At 41.2% G+C, this 24,307-nt stretch overlaps 1 protein-coding gene across 2 annotated transcripts in view; it reads right to left on the minus strand.

Annotated features, from left to right (window-relative positions):
* Positions 1 to 1,681: 1,681 nt before the first annotated feature.
* NSUN6 (NOP2/Sun RNA methyltransferase 6) overlaps positions 1,682 to 24,307 on the minus strand; it is a 77,931-nt gene continuing 55,305 nt past the window's right edge. For both annotated transcript variants that reach the window (XM_065919582.1, XM_065919581.1), the window contains exons 9-11: positions 9,119 to 9,267; positions 4,091 to 4,216; positions 1,682 to 2,306 (exon numbers count right to left, since the gene is read on the minus strand). In XM_065919582.1, the coding sequence (XP_065775654.1) occupies positions 2,079 to 2,306; positions 4,091 to 4,216; positions 9,119 to 9,267 (503 nt within the window). In that variant the 3' untranslated portion in view covers positions 1,682 to 2,078. The remainder of the gene's footprint in view (positions 2,307 to 4,090; positions 4,217 to 9,118; positions 9,268 to 24,307) is intronic.

Here is a 24,307-nt window from a genome sequence, read left to right on the forward strand (position 1 = left end):
AACCACTGGAAAATGTCTGTTAAAGGAACAAATGGTAACCCTATTTCTTATCTGTCATTATTGTTTTCAATATGCAAATATTTTTCTTCTGTTTTGCCTGTACTGCTTATATTGTGGTGTTTGCTGGTATCAATCAAAACTTACCATGTTTGCTATGAGGCTCTTTCCCAACCATTTCCATCCCAGCCTAGCACCTAAGGTTCTGCAGACAGCATGAGAAGGGATGGACTTTGTATGTTTTAAAATCATATTGAAAGTTCCAGGGTTATGCTGAGCCCTGGAAACAGAAGTACACAGGTCAACAGTGTTTCTCTTTAGACAGATGACACCTGCTGGGTATGAGGCAGAATGAGGGATGGAAAGAAGTCAGTTACATAGTGAATCTTAGGGCACTTGGTGTGATTTTTTCCCTCCTTCACTAATGGTGTAACATTGATCTGCTGTACAGAAAGGACAAAGTTCCTGCCTACCTAGGGACAGGGGTCAAGGGCATGCCTAGTTCCCTAGGGTGATGTGTCAAGTGCTGTGACAGGAGGAGTCAAGAGGTCCAAGGGGTGCAGGCACAGCCCAGCCGCAGAGAAGAGTGTGAAGAAAGGCTTGCTCCGAGCAGAGGCCTCTGAAGATCTCACCTGGTCCGAGACCTTGCATTCTTCACGACACAAGAAGAGTTTCAAGAAATTCCTAATGCAGACCCTTTGTTGTTGTTGTTTAGTTGCTAAGTCATGTCCAACTCTTTTGCAACCCCACGGACTGTAGCCCGCCAGGCTCCTCTATCCATGGAATCTCCCAGGCAAGAATACTGAAGTGGGTTGCTGATTTTCTTCTCAAGGAGGTCTTCCCAACCCAGGGATCAAACCTGCATCTCCTGCATTGGCAGGCAGATTCTTTACCACTGAGCCCACCAGCGAAGCCCAGTGGAGACCTGTGAAGGTGAGGAGGGGAAAAAAGCTATTAGGCAATTGTTTCCAACCATCCACTTTACATACCCAAAGGCTCATGAATTTTGAGGTGATTTGAATTAACAAAACAGATATATTTAACATGACATGAGACACCTTTTAACCTATGGTGGGTATTTTAATAGATCTTATCTAAAAAGCATGCAGGATGAAGCAAGCCCGCAGTTACAATCATCTTACAAAGGCAGTCCACGTATACTGGCCACTATGGGAGATGTCTGGTCATTTCTGTGGTTTGGGTGATTTCAGATTTGATGGTGAAGTGGTCTTGTTTTATCTTGATCTATCCTAGTCACAGCTGCATGGTCTGGGGTTGGTGTTCTATGGACTTGGCAGGAAAATACCAAGGCCTGGCCACTTCCCAGCTCTCACGAGACGGTTTTCTCTTTCTCACCAATCATACCTCTAATAATTTGTATATTCCATTAGATGATAAAAGGTACCCCAATTCTATAATAGTCTCATTTTTAATCTACAGAGTTAAAATTCATTTTAGTTTTTAGTTTAAAATATGAAGGAAAAACAAAACACAGTGAAGGGTGACTGTTATTTGGGAGTGAACCAGAACTCACAGGAAAGAGGCGCTGACGTACCAAACAGTAAACAGAATAAGTCAAGTAAAATCCTCAGCTTGGTTCCTGGCACATGATAAATAAGTTACAGACCACACACCCTGAATTCTGAAGGCATTCATACTCAGGAACTCAGTAACAGAAAACATGTTTTATAACCAAATTAAATACTGCTAATTTTATTCCTTTTGTAAAATCCACTCATTTTAACATTAAAAATAACTTGCATTCTTTACAAATTAAAACAAAGACCCCAAATGAAAATACGTTTCAGACTTCAACAGGCACCTCCTTTTCTTTATACTCTGCTAAATCCATAAAGGAAAAATTTTCTTAAAAACACAAAATATAATCTCAACGCACACCCCACTCCCACCCCAACCCTCCAGTTTCTTTCTCTGTGAAGTAGAGTCTCTTGATTCCTGGTGGAAGAGCTGGCAGCCTTTTCTGTTTCTCCAGCAACCACGACATCAATCACATGGCTTGATGAGCGTTTGGTTTAAAAAAATAATAACCACCACATGACACATGTTTGGAATTTTCATTTCTAAAGATCCTCCTCTTGTGTGCTTTTGCATTTTACAAATTTTGCTATGAAAAAACCTATACAATCCTTATTTGCCAGCCAAACCAGGTCTTCTATGCTGGCGTCTCTCAGAGAACCAATGTCACGGTCCAGTGACTGCACTGCAGAGGGATCGAATCGCTGCAGCCGTTTCAACTGTTCAGGTGACAGGCCAGCTCCCAGCATCCCTTCTCCTCCCACCTGTGGGTCCTGCGCAGGAGAAGAACAAACACAGGTGAACATCCTCATGTTAGGAAGAGTGCCTGTGCGCTATTTATGTTAAAAGGCAAACTGAGTTGTAACTACCACCAATTCCAGAAACAGAAAAATAAGTAAATACCTTTGTGTGTATGTATGTGTGTGTGTGAGAGAGAGAGAGAGAAATGGACATACCGCTTTTCTGAATAATAAAGTAGGATAATAGTAAGAGCAGTCACCTGATGACTGAACTCCTAGGATGGGCTTTATGCTCATCAGGGACCACAACATGCAGAAGGCCTGAGCACCAGTCAGCAACACATGGACTCCAGGTACAGCTCTGCCACATCTTAGCTGTGTGACTTTAGGACAGTAACTTACCCGTTTCCTCATCTACCAAACAGATAAAATACTCAGTTCTGAGGCTTAAATAAACAAAGTGATATCATGCCTGACATACAGCGGGCACTCAGTAAGTGAAACATCATTATCAGTAACATCACAAGATGAAAATTCAGCTTTATTTGTCAGACCCTCCCAAAGCTGACAGGAGGCATCTGAACATGCCTCTCTCTGGTCCATACCAATTGGATGATAAAAATTCTTTTTTTGCTGTTTTTAAAATGTACTAGAGTATTTAAAGAGATGAGAAAACTAAGGCTGCACTGATTAGAAAAATAAAGAATCATAAGGAACTGAGTGGTCTGTGAAAACCACTACTACAAAAATTGCACAAGCCTAACTTAAGGCACCATTTCACAGATAAATGTTTATGTTACTGAAGATACATTTTCTTAAGCTTATATCAGAAAACCTACTGTCTACTAATGCATGGTGGGGTTCCATCTCTTGTAGTATACATTGAATATATATGCAGACACACAAAAAAAATTCAAGTGAATTCTCAAGTCTTCTTTTCATCTACACTGTAATTATCTTAATTTTTGAGTCTAGAAAGCATCTCCAGATTGCTTTCTAGTTATGTATCCAATTACTTACTAAAATTCTGTCCTAGAAAGTCTGAAGTTAAACGTCCAATGTATCTGAACTAATGTGAGCATTACTACAGATTTAAACCTAGTCTCAAACATCATAGGCTAAAAAATCTAGTCATAAATATATTTTAATAAAACTAGAACTAAAAAGGAGTGCTAAGTAAAAGAAAGTACAAGCGCATTTTTTAAATGTTCTATATCTAAGAAACCAAAGGAAGAGAGAAACCTGCACTATCTTCCCTCGCTTGGCTAGTCTTTTGAATCCCAGTTATTAAAGCCTGTTTGGGCTTTGATATGTCATGAGAAAAAATGTTCACCATTTCCCCTACCAGAAAAATACAGGACTGAGGTGGGGAGGGTTTTAGAAACAAAATTCTGAACAACTTGAACAAGAGCCAAAAGTTAAACATGTATCAAAAATCCACCTGAGTTCTATGATCATTTTAATACATTATTGTCTGGGGGATTTTTGCAGAAACTAACACCTGTGGCTGGCAATTTGTTATGTAAGTGAATACTGATACATCTCCAGTCAAGAACATTTGGATAACAAAATATGTATTAACACATCTCTGGTCAGTAAGAGTGAAGGTCTGGAAATCCTGGCTCAGGATGTGAAAATTCCAGATGTTCCAGGAGCATCTGGAATGGCTTTCATCGGAGGAACAGCCTTGAGCTCCACAAGATCTGTTTCAGGAGTTTCACGTGACATATCCCTTCATGTAACTCTCTGAGTTTATCACCACGCTTACACTTCCGTGACCTATCAGATCACCCAGAGAGAGCTGCCACGGTCCTTACCTGGTGCTGAAGCTGAAGGCTGGGAAACGTCTTGAGGGCCCAGGCAACCTGTTCCTCGTTTTCTGCCAGGGTGACAGTGCACGTGCTGTACACCAGCACGCCCCCCGGCCTGAGCAGCTCCACTGCCTGAAGACAAGAGCGGTCAGACCGCGGGCACCGTGAGAGCAAGCACACACTTGAAATGTATATAAACGTATATGCAAAGTAACATCTGGAAGTGGAATAATTTGCACAGAACATCTACTGAACACTGGCAGAAGACCTCAGCCTTCTGAAGGGACAAGTAAACCTCCACATAACCGGGCAAAAGAAAAAGGCAAAAGAACGGAATCAGGACGGGCCCTGCACCCTGGAGAGAGAGCTGTGAATGGAGGAGAAGAGATCCCTGCACCCTGACAAGTCCCCTCACTGGCAGTGGAAGAACCCATCCCGTCTGCAGAACCCAAAGAGGGGTGACCTGCTCAGAAGGCCGGCACCACCACCCTGGGCTCCTCCGGCTGAGATGTTTGTCTGCCGGTGCAGGTGGGGACTCCAGAAGCTCGGGCTCTGGAGACAGTCCCAGGGAGAGGCCCAGGGTTGGCTACATGGGGACAGCTTGAAGAGGTGGCATTGTGGCAAGTGAGGCTGCGCACAGCAGCAGCAGCCAGGGCCTGACAGAGAGGCAAGGCACCGTCGTCGGGGGGGTACCCAAGGAGAGAGGCAGAGAAACCGGAGAGCTGCCTTCCCCATGCCTGTTCCCAGGCAACAGGACAGTGGTCACACGAGCTCTGGGGGTGGGCGTGTGCCACCAGCACCAGTGTGGGCTTCACAGGCAGGCCCAGGCCACTACCACCGCTGAAAGACCTGCAGGCGGGCACTGGGCACGCCCCTGCTATCCCGGGAACGAGCACTGGCCACCACACCTGCACACCCGTAATGAGGCAACAGGGGCCAGCACATACTGAGCAAAGAGGCGCAAGTATCCACCCCCTCGATTCCAGACAACACAGAGGAGTAGAAGGAGCTGACCTCTCTTCTCACAAAAACACCAACACCAGAGCAAACTGCAGAACCACTGCCATCCATCATAAAAGGACTGGGAGCTACCAGTAAAGACAGTCTACTTCCAAAGACAAGGAGGAGGCCACAGCGAGACAGCAGGAGGGGCACTTCTGCAACATAAATCCCACACCCACCAGTGGGCAACCCACTAACTAGAAAATAATTATATCGCAGAGGTTTTCCCACAGAGTGCAAGTTTTGAGCATCACGTCAGGCTCCCCAGCCTGAGGGTCTGACATCGAGAGGAGGAGCCCTCAGGACATCTGCTTTGAAAACCAGCGGGGCTTGAATGCAGGACCTCCACGGGACAGGGGAAAACAGAGACTTCAGTCTGAGAGGGCACACACAGATTTCAGGTGCACCAGGACCCAGCGCAAAGCAGTGACTCCACAGGAGCCTCGGCTGGACCCACCTGTGGGTTGTGGAGGGTCTCCTGGGGAGGCGGGGGTTGGCTGTGGCTCCCTGTGGGAGCAAGGTCACTGGTGGCAGAGACCCCAGGGAATACCGATTAGCGTAAGCTCTCCAGGAGGTCTTTTAGCACCAAGACCTGGCCCTGCCCAACAGCCTACAGTGTTGGAACATCTCAGACCAAACAACCAGCAAGACAAGAACACACAGACTCACCCCCCATCAGCAGACAGGATGCCTGAAGCTATACTGAGCTCACACTTAATACTAAATGAAATAAGCCCAACAGAGAAAGACAAATATCGTATGACATCAGTTATGTGTGGAATCCAAAAAACTGATACAAAGGAATACAAAACAGAAACAGGTTCACAGACTTCAAAAACAAGTCTACCATTACCAAAGGGGAAAGGTAGCAGGGAGGGATATACTAGGAGGTGGAATTAACATATATATATTACTATGTATATAAATACATAATCAAATAGGAACTACTATATAGCACAGGAACCCTATCAATATTCTGTGATAACTTACATGGGAAAAGAATATGAAAAATAGTAGATATATGTATAACTGATTCACTTTTCTGTACACCTGAAACACAGCATTGTAAACCAACTGTACTCCAACATAAAGTAAAAAAGGATACAAGCACTCCCATGTTCATAGAAGCGCTATTTACAACAGCCAAGGCACAGAGGCAACGTCAACAGAGCAACACACATACAGACAAGTCAGATTTCAAAAATGAACACAGTTACCAAAGGGGGAAGGTAGAAGGGAGGATAAATTAGGAGTTTGGGATTAATACCTTGGAAAAGACCCTAATGCTGGGAAAGACTGAAGGTAGGAGGAGAAGGGGGCGACAGAGGATGAGATGGTTGGATGGCATCACTGACTCGATGAACATGAGTTTGAGCAAGCTCCAGGAGTTAGTGAAGGACAGGGAAGCCTGGCGTGCTGCAGTCCACGGGGCGCCGCAAAGCCTAAGACACAACTGAATGACTGAACTGACTGACCGGGATTAACATACACACACCACTATATATAAGATGGGCTTCCCAGGTAGCACAGTGGTAAAGAATCCATCTGCCAAGGCAGAAGGCATGGATTAGATCTTTGGGTCAGGAAGATCCCCTGGAGAAGGAAATGGCAACCGGCCCCAGTATTCTCTCCTGAGAAATCCCATGGACAGAGGAGCCTGGCAGGCTACAGTCCGTGGGGTCATTAAAAGAGTTGGACATGACTGAGCAACTAAACAACTATATATGTAAATAATCAACAAGGACCTACTATACAGCACAGGGAACTCTGCTCAATGTTATGTGGCAGCCTGGATGGGAGAGGAGTTTAGGGGAGAATGGATACATGTATATATATATATGGCTGAGTCCCTTTGCTGTGCACCTAAAACTATCACAACATTGTTAACTGGCTATACCCCAATACAAAATAAAAAGTATAAAAAGAAAAATATGATTACTGAAAAAAAACAATGTTCCTGACCAGATGTATTTCATTAGCTCGGAGCTATTTCAGCCCATCTGAACCAAGACTTTTCCCAAATATGATCATTCAGTTTCATGGGTTTAGACACCATTTTTATGCTGAAAATTCACCATTTTTAGGTGAGACTCCTTTTTGATTTCTGTTCCCATATATTCAACTGCTTTTTCAATATTTTTCCCATCCCACAGTGAACACCTACCTTCCTCTGAAGCTTCCCAGAGAAGGATCCCCCCATCCTTCCTGGGGTACAGGCCCCAACCCTGGATCATCTCTATGCCTCTTTCCCTTACGTTCCTGTCCATCAAGTAAATCCTCTTGACTCTACCTTCAGAACAGACCCAGGAGTCTCACGACTCCCACTGCTGCCATTCTGCTCCTGGTTTCATGATCTTTTTTCACCTGGATTATTCCAACTGTTTCCCACCTGCTTCGTTCCCTGCCCTCCTCCCATCTATTCTCATCACAGCAACTCAAGTGGTGCTTTTAAAATTGCCTCTTCTCAGTTCAAAACCCTTCCCTGGGGAGTTCCCTGGTGGCCAAGGACTCTGCACTTTCACGGCTGGGACCTGGGTTCAATCCCCAGTCAGGAACTGAAACCATGCATGCTCAAAGGGACGGCCAAAAGAACAAGAACGTGTATGACAAAGAGTCATACATAACGTAACACTAAACAACAAGAGCAACAAAATTTTACCCTAACGTTAAAGTGGGTTGTAGCTATAAGCAAAGCTTCTTTTTCTCTGCTTGCTGTTTTAACTTCCAGGATGTGTTCTCTCAAGACCATATAGAAGAAAAAGCTGAAACAATCCACTCCCAGTGCCACTTTTGGGTAGGAAAGGAGACACCAGGAGTGCTAAAGAGAAAGGCACTCAAAGACAACTTCAGAGAGGGAATCATTGGAGCATATTCGCTGTTGCTGTAGCCTGTATGTTTATAATTAGAAAGCTGAGGAGAAATGGCAGGACTGTCTTCCATCCAATGCTGTCTGCATGCTGGGAAATCCACTAAATCATGTTTGCAAGGCTGAGAGAAATTCCCACATGTTTTATCAGGGTCTCCTGTGAAACATCCTGGAGACCAGTTCAACTTGCTAAGTTTTCCTGGTCCTTCTACATCCTACACTGGATGCTGTCACGTCCCAATTTCATGAATGAGGTCACCTCTGTTGGATTTCCCACATTTAATTCACTAAGATGATTAGGAACTCTATTGAAAAGCTATTTATTTATCTAATTATCTTTGCCATGCCACATGACATAAGGAATCTTTATTCCCCATTCAGAGATCGAACCTGTGCCCCCTGCAGTGCAAGCACAGTCTTAACCACTGGACTACCTGGGAAGACTCAAAAATACTTTATTTTATATCCAAATGTTTTACATCAGTTAGTAACTCTATGTTAACAACTCTCTACTTTTAAGATAAAGCAGAATGTTTCAAATTCATTCAATATCTCAGAGAAGAAATTTTACTACTGCCTGCAATGAGAGAATGAGTCAACCAAAGGAAGACTAGGTCTCTGGTGCTCTCTGTGTGGTATATATAAAATCTACCATTTTAAGCATTTTTAAGTGTAAAATTCAATGGCATTAAGTATTAATACATTCACACTGCTGTACAACCATCACCATTATCCATTGCCTGAACTCTTCCAAACTGAAACTCTGAACCATGAAACATTAATTCCCCATTTGTCGTCCTGCTCTTTCAGCCTCCGGTAACCTATAGTCCACTTTCTATCTCTATGACTTTGCCTTTTCTAGACACTATATAAATTAATCACACACACCATTTGGTCCTTTTGTGTCTGGCTTATATAATTCAGCATAATATGTTCAAAATTCATCCATGTTGTAGCATGCATCAGAATTGCATTCCTTGCCAAGGCTGGCTAAAATTTCACTGTTTGTACAAACCACATTTTACTTGTCCATTCATCTACTGATGGACACATGGGTTTTTCCCACATTTTAATTACTGTGAATAATGCTGCTATGAAAACTGCTCTCAGTCTTTAAAATATCAAACTAGGTCATCTTTCTTCCACAACAAAGAAGCATCACATACCACAGAGAAGAGTTTTCGCTGTAATGGTTGATAGGACATCACTTCTTTCAAAGTCCAAGTACAAGCCATGTTTGGCCTCTGTCCCATTCCACTGCAGGGAGCATCGAGAAGAATTCGGTCAAACGATTCTGGTAAGAATGGAGGTTCTCCTGTAAAGAAAATTATAAACATATTTGTGGAAGGGCAGAGACAGCTCCAGCACTCTAGGGAATTCCACCAGAGGGCTCCAGGATCTTTCCACGCTGGCTTGGGGCGGGGGGGGGGGGGGGGATGGCACAGAGAGCTTCTGCAGCTAGGAAACCCATCAGTGGGTGGGTGCCAGAACCCACCCTGCTGTCCTATGAGGGCACAAATACCAGCCCCCCCACCACACATACACACTGGGAAATCTATCAGCAGGTGCTAGGATCTGCCCACAGTGTTCCAGGAGGGCATGAATAGCTCCCCTAAGACATTTGCCAAGAAGATGGGCTGAAACACAGCTGAACCTCAGGGGCTGTGTGAGTAAGAAGGAAGAGTTGAAATCTCTCCTCACAGTGGCTCAAACTGCAAAGTCACATCTCTGTTGACAGCTTCCTAAACTCAGCACCTACAAAACATCCAAAACTGCTCCTGCAGCTGGGACGGGTCTGGCTCTAGCAGCCATGGGTCCAAGACTGAACCAGGAAGAGGCAGAAAATAAGAACAGACCAATCACAAGTAATGAAATTGAAACTATAATTAAAAATCTTCCAACAAACAAAAAAGTTCAGAACCAGATGGCTTCATAGATAAATTCTTTTATACATTTAGAGAAGAGCTGACATCTCTCCTTCTCAAAATATTCCAAAAAACTGCAGAGGAAGGAACACTTTCTAAGCTCAATCTATGAGGCCACCATCAGGCAAGTGTTAGTCACTCAGTCTTGTCCGACTCTTTGCAACCCACCAGGCTCCTTTGCCCATGGGGTTTTCCAGGCAAGAATACTGGAGTGGGTAGCCATTCCCTTCTTCAGGGGATCTTCTCGATCCAGGGATGGAACCTGGGTCTCCTGCAGTGGCAGGTGGATTCTTTATCATTTGAGCCACCTGAAAGCAAGATGTGTGTGCAAGTTGTTCAGACGTGTCTGACTCCTTGTGACCCCCATGGGCTGTAGCTGGTTAGGCTTCTCTGTCCATGGGATTTTCCAGGCAAGAACACTGGAGTGGGTTACCATTTCCTTCTCCCCTTCAGACAAAGATACCATCAAAAGAGACAATTACAGGCCAGTATCCTGACAAATATAGACACAAAAATCCTGAAGAAAACTTAGCAAACCAAATCCAACAACACAGTAAAAGGATCATACACCATGATTAAGTGGGATTTATCCCAGGGATATAAGGATTTTTCAATATCCACAGATCAATCAGTGTGATATATAACATTAAAAAAGTAAAGAATAAAACTATATGATCATCTCTATAGATACAGAAAAAGCTTTCAACAAAGTTCAACACTCATTTATGAGAAAAACTCTCCAGAAAGTGGGCAGAGAGGGAACATATCTCAACATGACAAAGGTCATATATGACAAACCCACAACAAATATCATACTCAATGGTAAAAAACTGAAAGTATTTCCACTAAGATCAGGAACAAAACAAAGATGTCCACTCTCACCACTATTATTCAACACAGTTTTGGAAGTCCTAGCCATGGCAAGCAGAGAGAAAAAGAAATACAAAGAATCCAAATTGGAAAAGAAGTATAACTGACACTGTTTGCAGATGACATGATACTATACATAAAAAATTCTAAAGATCCCACCAGAAAACTACTAGAACTCATCAATTAATTCAGTAAAGTCAAAGGATACCAAAGTAATACACAGAAACCTCTTGCATTCTTGAACTTCCTTTGTGGCACAGTGGATAAGAATCCGCCTGCCAATGCAGGGGACATGGGTTTGACCCCTGGTCTGGGAAGACTCCACATGTCACAGAGCAACTAAGCCCATCCACCACAACTACTGAAGACTGCATGCTGTAGGGCCAGCAAGTTGCAACTACTTGAGTCTGCATGCTGCAACTACCGGAGCCCGCACACCTAGAGCCTGTGCTCCACAACAAGAGAAGGCACCACAATGAGTCGCCTGTGTGCTACAACTATAGAGTAGCCCCTGCTCTCGACAATTACACAAAGCCCATGTGCAGCAATGAAGACCCAGTGCAGCCAAAAATAAATACAGCAATGCGTACGTCTCACACACACAAAAAAGAAATCTCTTGCATTCTTATATGCTAACAATGAAAGATCAGACATAGAAACTAAGGAAACAATCCCATTTACCAGCACATCAAAAAGAATAAAATCCCTAGGAATACATCTACCTAATGAAGCAGAAGATCTGTACTCAGAAACTATAAGATGCTGATGAACTAAATCAGAGATGACACAAACAAATGAAAACATATACCATGTTCTTGGATTGGAAGAATCAATACTGTGAAAATGAGTATACTACCCAAAGCAATCCCCAGATTCAATGCAATTCCTATCAAATTACCAATGACATTTTTCACAGAACTAGAACAAAAAAATTTACAGTCTGTATAAAAACAAAAAAGACCCTGAATAGCCAAAACAATCTTCAGAAAGAAAAACAGAGCAGGAAGGCCCTGGCTTCAGACTATACTACAAAGCTCTAGTCATCAAAACAGTATGATACCAGAACAAAAACCTGAAATATAAATCAATGAAGCAAGACAGAAAGTCCAGAGATAAATGCACACACCTATGGTCACCTAATCTGTAACAAAGAGGCAAGAGTATATAATGAAGAAAACACAGCCCCTTCCAACTAGTGGTGCTGAGAAAACTAGTCACTTATATGTAAAAGAATGAAGTTAGAACACTCCCTAACCCCAGACACAAAAATAAACTCAAAATGGATTTAAAACCTAAATGTAAGGCCAGACACTATAAAACTCATAGAGGAAAACATAGGCAGAACATTCTCTGACATAAATTGCAGCAATATCTTTTTCAATCCACCTCCTAGAATAATGAAAATAAAAACAAAAATAAACAAGTGAGACCTAAATAAACTTAAAAGCTTTTACATACTAAAGGAAACCATAAATAAAACACAGCCCTCATAATGAGAGACAATATTTGCAAATGAAGCAACTGACAAGGGATTAATTGCCAAAATATACAAACAGCTCATGCAGCTCAATATTAAAAAAAAAAAAACACAACCCAACCGAAATATGAGCAGAAGACCTAAACAGACATTTCTCCAAGGAAGACATACAATGCACAAAAAGATGGTCAACATGGCTCACTCATTATTCAGTTCAGTTCAGTTCAGTTCAGTCGCTCAGCCATGTCCGACTCTTTGCAACCCCATGAATCGCAGCATGCCAGGCCTCCCTGTCCATCACCAACTCCCGGAGTCTACCCAAATCTATGTCCATTGAGTCAGTGATGCCATTCAGCCATCTCATCCTCTGTCGCCCCCTTCTCCTCCTGCCCCCAATCCTTCCCAGCATTAGGGTCTTTTCCAAGGAGTCAACTCTTTGCATGAGGTGGCCAAAGTACTGGAGTTTCAGCTTCAGCATCAGTCTTTCCAATGAACACCCAGGACTGATCTCCTTTAGGATGGACTGGTTGGATCTCCTTGCAGTCCAAGGGACTCTCAAGAGTCTTCTCTGACACCACAGTTCAAATTTTTCGGTGCTCAGCTTTCTTCACAGTTCAACTGTCACATCCATGCATGACCACTGGAAAAACCATAGCCTTGACCAGACGAACCTTTGGTGGCAAAGTAATGTCTTTGCTTTTTAATATGCTATCTAGGTTGGTCATAACTTTCCTTCCAAGGAGTAAGCGTCTTTTAATTTCATGGCTGCAGTCACCACCTACAGTGATTTTGGAGCCCAAAAAAATAAAGTCTGACACTGTTTCCACTCTCTCCCCATCTATTTCCCATGAGGTGATGGGACCAGATGCCATGATCTTAGTTTTCTGAATGTTAAGCTTTAAGCCAACTTTTTCACTTTCCTCTTTCCCTTTCATCTTTTTAGTTCCTCTTCACTTTCTGCCATAAGGGTGGTGTCATCTGCATATCTGAGGTTATTGATATTTCTCCCGGCAATCTTGATTCCAGCTTGTGCTTCATCCAGCCCAGCGTTTCTCATGATGTACTCTGCATGGAAATTAATAAGCAGGGTGACAATATATAGCCTTGACGTACTCCTTTTCCTATTTGGAACCAGTCTGTTGTTCCATGTCCAGTTCTAACTGTTGCTTCCTGACCTGCATACAGGTTTCTCAAGAGGCAGGTCAGGTGGTCTGGCATACCCATCTCTCTCAGAATTTTCCACAGTTTATTGTGATCCACACAGTCAAAGGCTTTGGCATAGTCAATAAAGCAGAAATCAAAACTGCAGTGAGGTATCACCTCAAACCAGTCTGAATGGTCATTATAAAAAAATCTACCAACAATAAATGCTGGAGAAGGTGTGGAAAAAAGGGAAACCCCCTTGCCTGTTAGTGGGAATGTAAACTGGTACAGTCAATATGGAGAACAGCATGGAGGTTCCTTAAAAGACTAAAAATAGAGCCACCATAGGACCCAGCACTCCCACTCATGGGCATATATCCACAGAAAACCATAATTCCAAAAGGTACAGGCACCACCTCAATGTTCATCACAGCACTCTTTACAAAAGCCAAGACATGGAAGCAACCTAAATGTTCATCAACAGAGGAATGGATAAAGAAGATGTGGTACCCATATGCAATGGAATATTACTCAGCCATAAAAAAGAACAAAATTATGCCATTTACACGAATGGACCTAGAGATTGTCATACTGAGTGAAGTAACAAGTTAGACTCAGAAAGACAAACATGATATTGCTTATATGTGGGATCTAAAAAAAAAAAGGTACAAATGAACTTAGTTACAAAACACATGTAGTGTCACAGATGTAAAAGAAAACACACTCACGGTTACTAGGGGATAAGGTAGGAGGGATAAACTGGGAGAATGGTATTGACATATACACACTACTATTTATACAGCTAACTAACCAGGTGCTATTGAGTAGCATGGGGAACTCAGTACTCTGTAATGCCCTATATGGGAAAAAACATCTTTAAAAAGTTTGGGTATATGTAAATGTATAACTGAATCACTCTGCTGTACACCTAAAACTAATGCAACTTTGTAAAGGAACTATGTGTGCTGTGCTTAGTCGCTCAGTGGTATCTGACTCTTTGTGACCCCATGGACTGTAGCCCTCCAGGCTCCTCTGTTCATTGGGATTCTCTAGGCAAAAATATTGGAGTGGGTTGCCATGCCCTCCCTCCAGGGGGTCTTCCTGACCCAGAAATCAAACCCAGGTCTCCCACACTGCAGGCGGAGTTTTTACCATCTGAGCCAACAGAGAGGCCCAAGAATACTAGAGTGGGTGCCTATCCCTTCTCCAGGGGATCTTCCTGATCCAGGAATCGAATCGGGATCTCCTGCATTGCAGGCAGATCCTTTACAGCTGAACTACCATGGAAGTCCTCCTGTAAAAGTTTTTTTTAAAAACAAACAAACAAAAAAAAACTTATTTGCTCTCTGCCCTATTAGCACAGAAAACTCCTGAGGCAGATGCAATGATCGGGGATTTAAGATCATAATCTAGAATAGAAAGTAATGAGAAACAATCTCTCCATTCAACCAAGTAGCTGGTTAAGCTGATTTATTTACATGTAAAAAAGGTTAAAGATGTCATTATTATTGAATAAGCTGATATAGCACAAGCCAAAGTTTAATCAAATGAGACTTAGTACCCTCAATGTCAGAAGCCACACTTCATCAGACCTAGGACCTGAAATTAATTCTAGTCGTTCTAAGGGCTGATATTTTCTTAGGAAATCTTACTGCAGACAGCCCCAGAAAGAGAGGGTACCTTTCAGGTTCTGGCCAAACATACCAGTTCTACAATTCCTTGGTCTCCTCGCTACTGTAGCCATGAGCAAGGCTATGCTCTTGAACAAGTCTACATATCTCCAAATCCGATCTCCCAAGGGTTTCCCTTTGCATTCACTTACATAACTTTCTCCACTCCAACTTCTCATCTGTTTAGTGTTACTGGAGAAAGTCATGAAACCAAATGGGTCTGCTTATATATTTATGCTACCTAACTGTAAGATATTACTGCTAAATGATTTTACACTAAGCTAGCTGATGTCCTACAGTACCCACAGCAATGTTTCAAGTCACACCCCGAGAGAACCTTCTGCTTTTCTCTGATTGCAAAACTATTTATTAGACACAAGCTCTTATCAATTTAACTTTTCTCTATCTGCAACCATCCTTGCTTTCTGATCAATTGCCTCCAAAGAAATAATTTATCAAGGTAAGTAATTATTTTTAAAATGTTTAACAACTTATTGACGAAAGACTTATTAATACATCTTTTGTTACCTGAATGTTATTGACCAGAAACTTAACAAATTGTTGGCCACAGGCATTAGTTTCTACAAAACTTCCCTGATCAATAATGTGTTAATACACTGATAAAATCCTCTTGAAAGATATGCCAATTTACACTACCAGTAGCATAAGTTGTAATTATGTTATAGACATTTTTTTTCCCATTATATGGTCACACTGTCTTTGCTGCCTTTCTACTGGAAGTTATCTTTTTCTCACTGATTTGTTTAGAAGAGCTCTTTGTACATCAAGGATATTAATCTCATCTTTCTTAAATATTTTACAAATATTCCCCACAATTTGCCACCTGCCATAAGGTTTTTAAACATACATAAATGTTAGGTATTAAATTTATCTTTTTCTTTGCTGAGTTCTATGTTTGCTTTCATGCTTCAAAATCTTCCCCCTTATGAAATTAAATAAATGCTCATCTATATCTGCTTCTAGTTACTTTCCCAGTTTAATTCCTGACAGTAAGCTTTAATCCATGTTGAAGTTCTCCCCACTGTGCAAAAAAAAATCATCTCAGAACTATTTATCGACAAACTTACTCTTCCCTCTAGGTTTGAAATGCTAATTTTATCATATGCTAAATTCATATCGACATTTGAACCTATTTCAAAGGCTATCTGTTCTGCTCCAAATATCCTAGTAATTAAGCTCTATTTGGGCTTCCCTGGTGGCTCAGATGGTAAAGCCTCTGCCTGCAATGTGGGAGACCCAGGTTCGATCCCTGGGTCGGGAAGATCCCCTGGAGAAGGAAATGGCAACCCACTCCAGTACTCTTGCCTGGAGAATCCCATGGACTGAGGAGCCTGGTAGGCTACAGTCAATGGGGTCGCAAAGAGTCGGACACAACTGAGCGACTTCACTTAAAAGCTCTATTTTCCTGAGCTCCAAGTTAACCCATTTCTACTCTGCTGTGTGATGCTGACGTGGGAATTCTGAACTATGATACTTCTTTGCCTATTGATTTCAAGGCTCACCAACAAGAGGCAGAGAAGTAAAGAAGGTGGATAGAGGTTGAACAATAAGAGGGGTAGAGGACAGGCAATGATCCTTCCTGAAGGCTTGTTGTTTCTGTCTAAACAATCCCAGGCACAGCCCTTTGCCTCAGCAGCTACAGTTTCCAGCTTTTTCCCTTAAGTATCACGAAGCGGATAGAGCCCCCTAACTCAAGCAGCAAGTTCCAGCTACCGGAGATCACCTGCTCTGAATCCTGAGTAGCAGCTAGGTAACACCCCTTTCCTTGGAGTTTTTGAGTCCTGGCTCCAGGGAGCCCCTCCCCTAAACTTTGTAGAGAATCCAGAAATAAACCATGCACTTACTTACAGTCAACAAACCTATGGCAAAGAAGGTTAAAATATACAGAGGAAGAAAAAGAAAGTTTTCAATAAGTGATCTCGGGAAAACTGGACAACAACATACAAAAGAATTTTCTCTGTGTATTTTAAAAAAAAAATTCAAAATGGATAAAAGTCCTAAATGTATGACCAGAAACTCCAAAACTCCTCTAAGAAAACATAGGGTAGTATACTCTTTTATAGAAATCTTAGCAATTTTGTTTCACCTCAACCAAGGAAAACGAAAGCAAAAACAAACAAATGGGACCTAATCAAACCTAAAAGCTATTGCACAGAAAAACTACCAACAAAATGAAAAGACAACCCATTGAACTGGAGTAAACGATCTGTCTCATAAGGGTTAAAATACAAAGTACATAATGAACTCATAAAACTCAATATCAAAAAACCAAAAGCCACTCAATTAAAAAATTGAGCAGAGGACTTCCCTGGTGATCTGATGGTTAAGAACCCACCTGCCAATGCAGGGGACACAGATTTGAACCCTGGCCCAGGAAGATCCCACATGCTGCAGAGCAACTAAGCCCGTGCACCACTGAGCCAGTGCTCTAGAGCCCATGAGCCACAACTACTGAAGCCCACAAACCCTAGACTCTGTGCTCTACAACAAGAGAAGCCACCACAATGAGAAGCCTGCATACTGCAACTAAGAGCAGCCCCCATTCACTCCAACTGAAAAAGCCTGCACGCAGTAATGAAGACCCAGCGTGGCCAAAAATAAATAAATAAATCTTTTTCTTTGAAATGAGCAAAGAACCTGAACAGGCATTTTTCCGAAGACAAATAGGTGGCCAACAGACACATGAAGAGATGCTCAACATCACAAATCATCAGGCAAATGCAAACAAAAACTACAATGAGATATCATCTCACATCTATCAGAACTCATGTATGCTCAGCTGCTTCAGTCATGTCCAACTCTTTGCAACCCCATAGACTGTAGCCCACCACACTCCTCTGTCCATGGAATTCTCCAGGCAAGAATATTGGAGCGAGTTGCCATTCCTTTCTCCAAGGGATCTTCCCGACCCAGGGATTGAACTCGAGTCTCCGGTATTGTAGGTGGATTCTTTACTACTGAGCCACTAGGGAAGAAAGGCTGTAGTTAAAAAGACAACAAATAACAAGTGTTGGCAAGGATGTGGAGAAAAGGGAACCCTCCTACACTGTTGGTGGGAACGTAAACTCATGCAACCATGATGGGAAACAGTATGAAGCTTCCTCAAAAAAATATATTAAAAACAGAACCACTACTGATGAAAAGAACAAAGAAGCAGAAGAGCAAAGAGGAAAGGGAACACTTTCAACATTATAAACCAACTAGACCTACCAGATAGGTTTTCCCACAGAAAACTGTATGTAACAGTAGAATACATACTTCTCTCCAGTGCACATGGATCATTTTCTAGGACAAACCATAAGCAAGGCCATAATAAGAAGCTCAACAAATTTAAAAAAGGTTAAACTCATAGAATATTTGTTCTCCCACTGAAAGGAGATGAAAATAAAAGTCATTAATAGAATGAAATTTAGGAAGTTCCAAGTATGTGAAAATTTTAAAACACGCTCCTAAATAACCACAGGTCAAAGGAATGACAGGTATATATCATAAAATGCTCTGATGTGAATGAAAACACAATATACTAAATCTTACAGGAAGTAGTGAAATAATGTTCACAGGGACATTTATAACTATAAATACCTACATCAAAAAATCTCAGACCAACAACTCAGTCCTTCCATTCTTAAGACACTGAAAAAAGATGAGCAAAGTAAAGCAGAAAAAAAAAAAGAAAGAAAACAAAAATTAGAGTGGAAAATAATGTAACAGAAAAGAAAAAATGAGAGATTCAACAAAACTGAAAGCTGGCTCTTTGAAAAACATCAACAATATTGACAAAACTTTAGCTAGATGAACCAAGAAAGAAGATTCAAAATACTAAAATCAGTAATGAAAGGGGGACACTGCTCCTGGTCTTAAAGAAGTAAAATTGATTATAAAGGAATACTATAAACTGTACTGTTGTGGTTTAGTCACTCAGTTGAGTCTGACTCTTTGTGGTCCCATGGCCTGCCAGGTTCCTCTTGTCTATGGAATTTTAGAATACTGGAGTGGGTTACCATTTCCTTCTCCAATAAACTGTATAAATAACTTAAATGGACAAATTACTAAAAAGATACACAAACTACTGAAATTGATACAAGAAAGAGAAAATGTGAATAAACCTATAATAAGCAGAGACTGAAATATTTTTTTTAAATCCCACAAAGAAAAGCCCAGGCCCAGATGACTTCACTGATGAATCCACCAAACTTAAATAACACCAACTCTTCAAAAATTCTTTCAAAAACATAAGAGAAAAGCACAATCTCCAACTCATTCTATGAGACCAGAGATACCAAAACCTGACAAAGATATCCCAAGAAAGAAAACCACAGACCAGTATCTCTTACAAACATGGACACAAATATTCGCAATGAAATACACACAAACTCAATCCAACAATATATGAAAAAGATTATACACTATGCCCAAGTGGGATTTATCTCAGGAATGAAAGGCTGACTCAAAAATCTGAAAAGTAATCGAATAAAAGTCAAAAACCACATGATCATCTGAGTAAGACACAGAAAAAGCATCTGACAAAATCCAACACCATTTCATAAATTTCTCAACCTGATAAAGGTTATCTATGAGAAACCTACAGTTTTAAGCCACTTGAAAAAAGACTAATCAGGAACCAGATATGGAGGATCCCTGTCACCACTTCTATTCAGCACTGTACTAAGGTTCTAGAAAGGGCAATGAGGCAATGAAATGGAACAAAAGGCATCCGGATTAGCAAAGAAGAAAACTACAGATGAACTAACTTGAAAGACTCATAATTCCCAATTTCAAAATTCCCAACATGGGCTTTCCTGGTGGTCTAGTGGTTAAGAATCCTCCTGCTAATGCAAGGGACGTGGGTTCAACCCCTGGTCCAGGAAGAGTCCACATGCCAGGGGCCAACTAACTCCATGCACCAAAACCCATGCTCCACGCCCCACAACCCATGCTCCACGCCCATCCTCTGTCACAGAGAGACCACCGTCAGGGGAGTCAGTGCACTGCAATGAGGAGTAGCCCTCACTCTCTGCAACTAGAGAAAAGACGACACGAACAGAGGGAAAGATATACCAAGTTCTCCAACTGGAAGAATCAATATTGTCAAAATGACTGTATTAACCAAAGCAATATATAGATTTAATGCAAATTACCAATGGTATTTTCTACAGAACTAGAGAAAAAAATCTTAAAATTTGTATGGAAACACAAAAGGCCCAGAACAGCCAAAGCAATCTTTTTTTTTCCATTTATTTTTATTAGTTGGAGGCTAATTACTTTACAATATTGTAGTGGTTTTTGCCATACATTGACATGAATCAGCCATGGATTTACACGTATTCCCCATCCCGATCCCCCCTCCTGCCTCCCTCTCCATCCCATCCCACTAAGCAATCTTGAGAAAGAAAAACAGAGCTGGAGGAACAGGCTCCCTGACTTCAGACTATACTACAAAGCCACAGTGATCAGAATAGTATGGTACTGGCATTTACAAAAGAAATATAGATCAATGGAATAGGCAGAAAGCCAAGAAATAAAATTATGCATCTATGGGCAATTAATCTACAACAAAGGAAGAAAGTCTATACAATGGAGAAAGGACAGCCTCTTCCATAAATAGCACTGATAAAATGGGACAGCTACATGTAAAAAAATGAAATTAGAACATTCTTAAACACCATACACAAAAATAAACTCAGAATGGATTAAAAACCTAAATGTTAAACTGGATAATATAAAACTCTTAAAGAAAAACATAGGCAGAACACTATCTGATATAAATCACAGCAATATCTTTTTCAATCCATCTCCTAGAGTAATGGAAAAAAAAAAATAAAACAAACAAATGGGACCTAGTTAAGCTCAGAAGATTCTGTATAGCAAAGCAAACCATAAACAAAAGGCAACCCACAGAATGGGAGAAAATGTTTGCAAACCATATGACCAATAAGGGATTAATCTCCAAAATTTACAAACAGGCCATATGACTCAATATAAAAAAAAAAAAAAAGAAAAATATTTAAGCAAAAAATGGGGAAAAACTCTAAAAAAAACACTTCTCCAAGGAGACAGACAGATGGCCAAGAGGCACAGGAAAAGATGCTCAATATAACTAATTACTAGAAAAATGCAAATCAACACTACAATAAGATATCACCTCATAACAGTCAGAATGGCCATCATCAACAAATGACCAACAATAAATGGTGGAGAGGGTGTGGAGAAAAAGGAACCCTCCTACACTGTTGGTGGGAATGTAAATTGGTATAGCCACTATGGAGAACAGTATGGAGGTTCCTTAAAAAACTAAAAACAGAGCTATCATATAATCCAGCAACCCTACTTCTGGGCCTATATCCAGAGAAAAACATGGTTCAAAAGGATATATGCACCCAATGTTCAGCACCATTTACAACAACAAATACATGGAACCAATCTAAATGTCCACTGACTGATGAATGGATAAAGAAGATGTGGTATACATATACAATGGAGTATTACTCAGCCATTAAAAAGAACTAAATAATGCCATTTGTGGTAACATGAATGGACCTGGAGATTATCATGCTAAATGAAGTCAAGTCAGACAAAGATAAATATCCTATGACATTACTTATATGCAGAATCCAAAACAATGATGCAAATGAACTCACTTACAAAACAGAAACAGACTCACAGACTTAGAGAACAAATTTATGACTGCTAAAGGGAAAGGGTGTGGAGGAGGGATAGATTGGGAGTTTGGGACTGACATATACACAATGCTATTTTTAATTAGATAACAAACAAGGGCCTATTGTATAGCTCAAGGAACTCTGCTCAATACTCTGTAATAACCTAAATTGGAAAAGAATAGACGCATGTATACATATATCTGCTGCTGAAGCTGAAACTCCAATACTTTGGCCACCTGATGCAAAGACTGATTCATTTGAAAAGACCCTGATGCTGGGAAAGATTGAAGGCAGGAGGAGAAGGGGATGACAGAGGATGAGATAGTTGGACGGCATCACCGACTCAATGGACATGAGTTTGAGTAAACGGGAGCTGGTGATGGACAAGAAGGCCTGGCGTGCTGCAGTCCATGGGGTTGCAAGAAGTTGAACATGACTGAGCAACTGAACTGAACTGATATACGTAACAACTACTTTGCTGTACACTGAAACTAACACATTGTTAATCACCTATACTCCAATATAAAACAAAAATTTTAAAGTCACATGAATCAAGCAAGAATATACAATGGAGAAAAGACAGCCTCTTCAATAAGAGGTGCTTGGAAAACCGGACAGCTACATGTAAAAGAATAAAACCAGAACACTTCTAACACCAGACACAAAAATAAACTCAAAATGGATTAAAGATGTAAAATAAGACCTAAGACCTATAGTAAGATATGACACTATAAAGCTCTTAGAGGAAAACAGGAGGAACATTCTTTGACATAAATGGCATTGAGATCCTCTCTGACCCACCTCCTACGGTAACTGAAATAAAAGAAGCCCCTGTACAGAAAAGGAAACCATGAACAGGACAAAAAGACAACCCTCAGATTGTGTGAAAGTAACTGCAAATGAAGCAAGAGACAAAGGATTAATCTCCTTTGAGCTCATGAGGCTCAATATCAAAATAACAAACAATTCCATCAAAAATGAGTGGAAGACCAAAACAGGTATTTCTCCAAAGAAGACATACAGATGGTCAACAAACACATAAAAAGACGCTCAACATCGCTCCTTATTAAAGAAATGCAAATCAAACTACAAGCAGTTATCTCCGCACACCAGTCAGAATGGCCACCGTCAAACAATCTACAAATAATAAATACTGGAGAGGGTGTGGATAAAAGGGAACCTTCTTTAACTGTTGGTGGGAATGTAAATTGATATAACCACTATGGAGGACAGCATGAAGGTTGCGGGGAGCCGGCCTGCTCAAGGCCCAAAAAGGCCCTGGGAAAAGGCCTTGAAGGGGGCCATTCCCTGTCCCGCCACCCCATGATAAAGTAGTAAAATATTTGCTGGGCCTCCTTTGTTCTTCCTTGAGAAAAACGTAGTAGTGACCTTCACTTAGTAGTTTATTTTGGGAATGCCAAAAGCAAGATGTAAGCTTCTGCAATCACTTAAAACAAAGAATTGTATTGATGTGACAAACACCAGATGGCATTTTTTATGAATTATGTTTTCTGCTTGTACTAGTATAAAGGTAGCTGTTCTACTCAATAAAATCGCTGACTTGCCTAAAGAGCATTCAGCCCTCTCGACCCCATCCTTTACTATCATCTTTTTTTTTCCTCAGGCTTCCGTGTGGTTGCGGTCGGGACTTGTTCATTTTGCCGGCTGGTCCCGGCAGAAGGTTCTGTAAAAAACTCAAAATAGAACTACCATGTGACCCAGCAACCCCACTACTGGGCACATACCCTGAGAAAACTGTAATTCAAAAAGATACATGTGCTCCAACATTCACTGCAGCACTATTTACAGTAGCCAGGACATGGAAGCAACCTAGCTATCTATAGACAGATGAATATAAGAAGAAGACGTGATACAGGTATCAATGGAATATTACTCAGCCATAAAAAGTAACAAAATTGGATCATTTGCAGTGATGCAGCTGAACCTAGAGTCTGTCACACAGAGTGAAGTAAATGAGGAAAACAAATATCATATATTAACACATATATATGGAAACTAGATAAATGGTACTGATGAACTTATCTGCAGGAGAGGAAGAGACATAGACATAGAGAACAGACTTGTGCATACAGCAGGGGAAGGAGAGAATGGAACAAACTGAGAAAGCAGTACTGACATATATATACCACCATGTGTAAGACAGACAACTCGTGGACGTTTCTGTGAAACACTGGGAGCCTGGGGCTCTGTAGGGACCTCGAGGGGTGGGATGTGGGGTCGGGAGGGAAGCTCAGGAGGGGATGTGTGAGCATGTACAGCTGATTCACAATGTTGTACACCAGAAACACAAAACTGTGAAGCAATTATCCTCCAATTAAAAAATTGCCTTTTACAAATCACATGAATCACAGCATCTAATCAATAAACATTCTAGGAAAACAATGCCCATAATTGATTAAAATATGCAAGTTCCATGAGTACTTTACGAAATAAAGTCTAAAGAGAAACAAAGATATAGAAACAGATTTAACCAATGCAATATTTTATTCCAGAACAAGAATCATTGCAGTTTTTCCTTTCTAGTTCTAAATATCACCAATTCCTCAAGAAAAAGGAAACACGAAGAATC

This window comes from Muntiacus reevesi, chromosome 2 (assembly GCF_963930625.1).
Source record: "Muntiacus reevesi chromosome 2, mMunRee1.1, whole genome shotgun sequence".
NCBI lineage: Eukaryota > Metazoa > Chordata > Mammalia > Artiodactyla > Cervidae > Muntiacus > Muntiacus reevesi.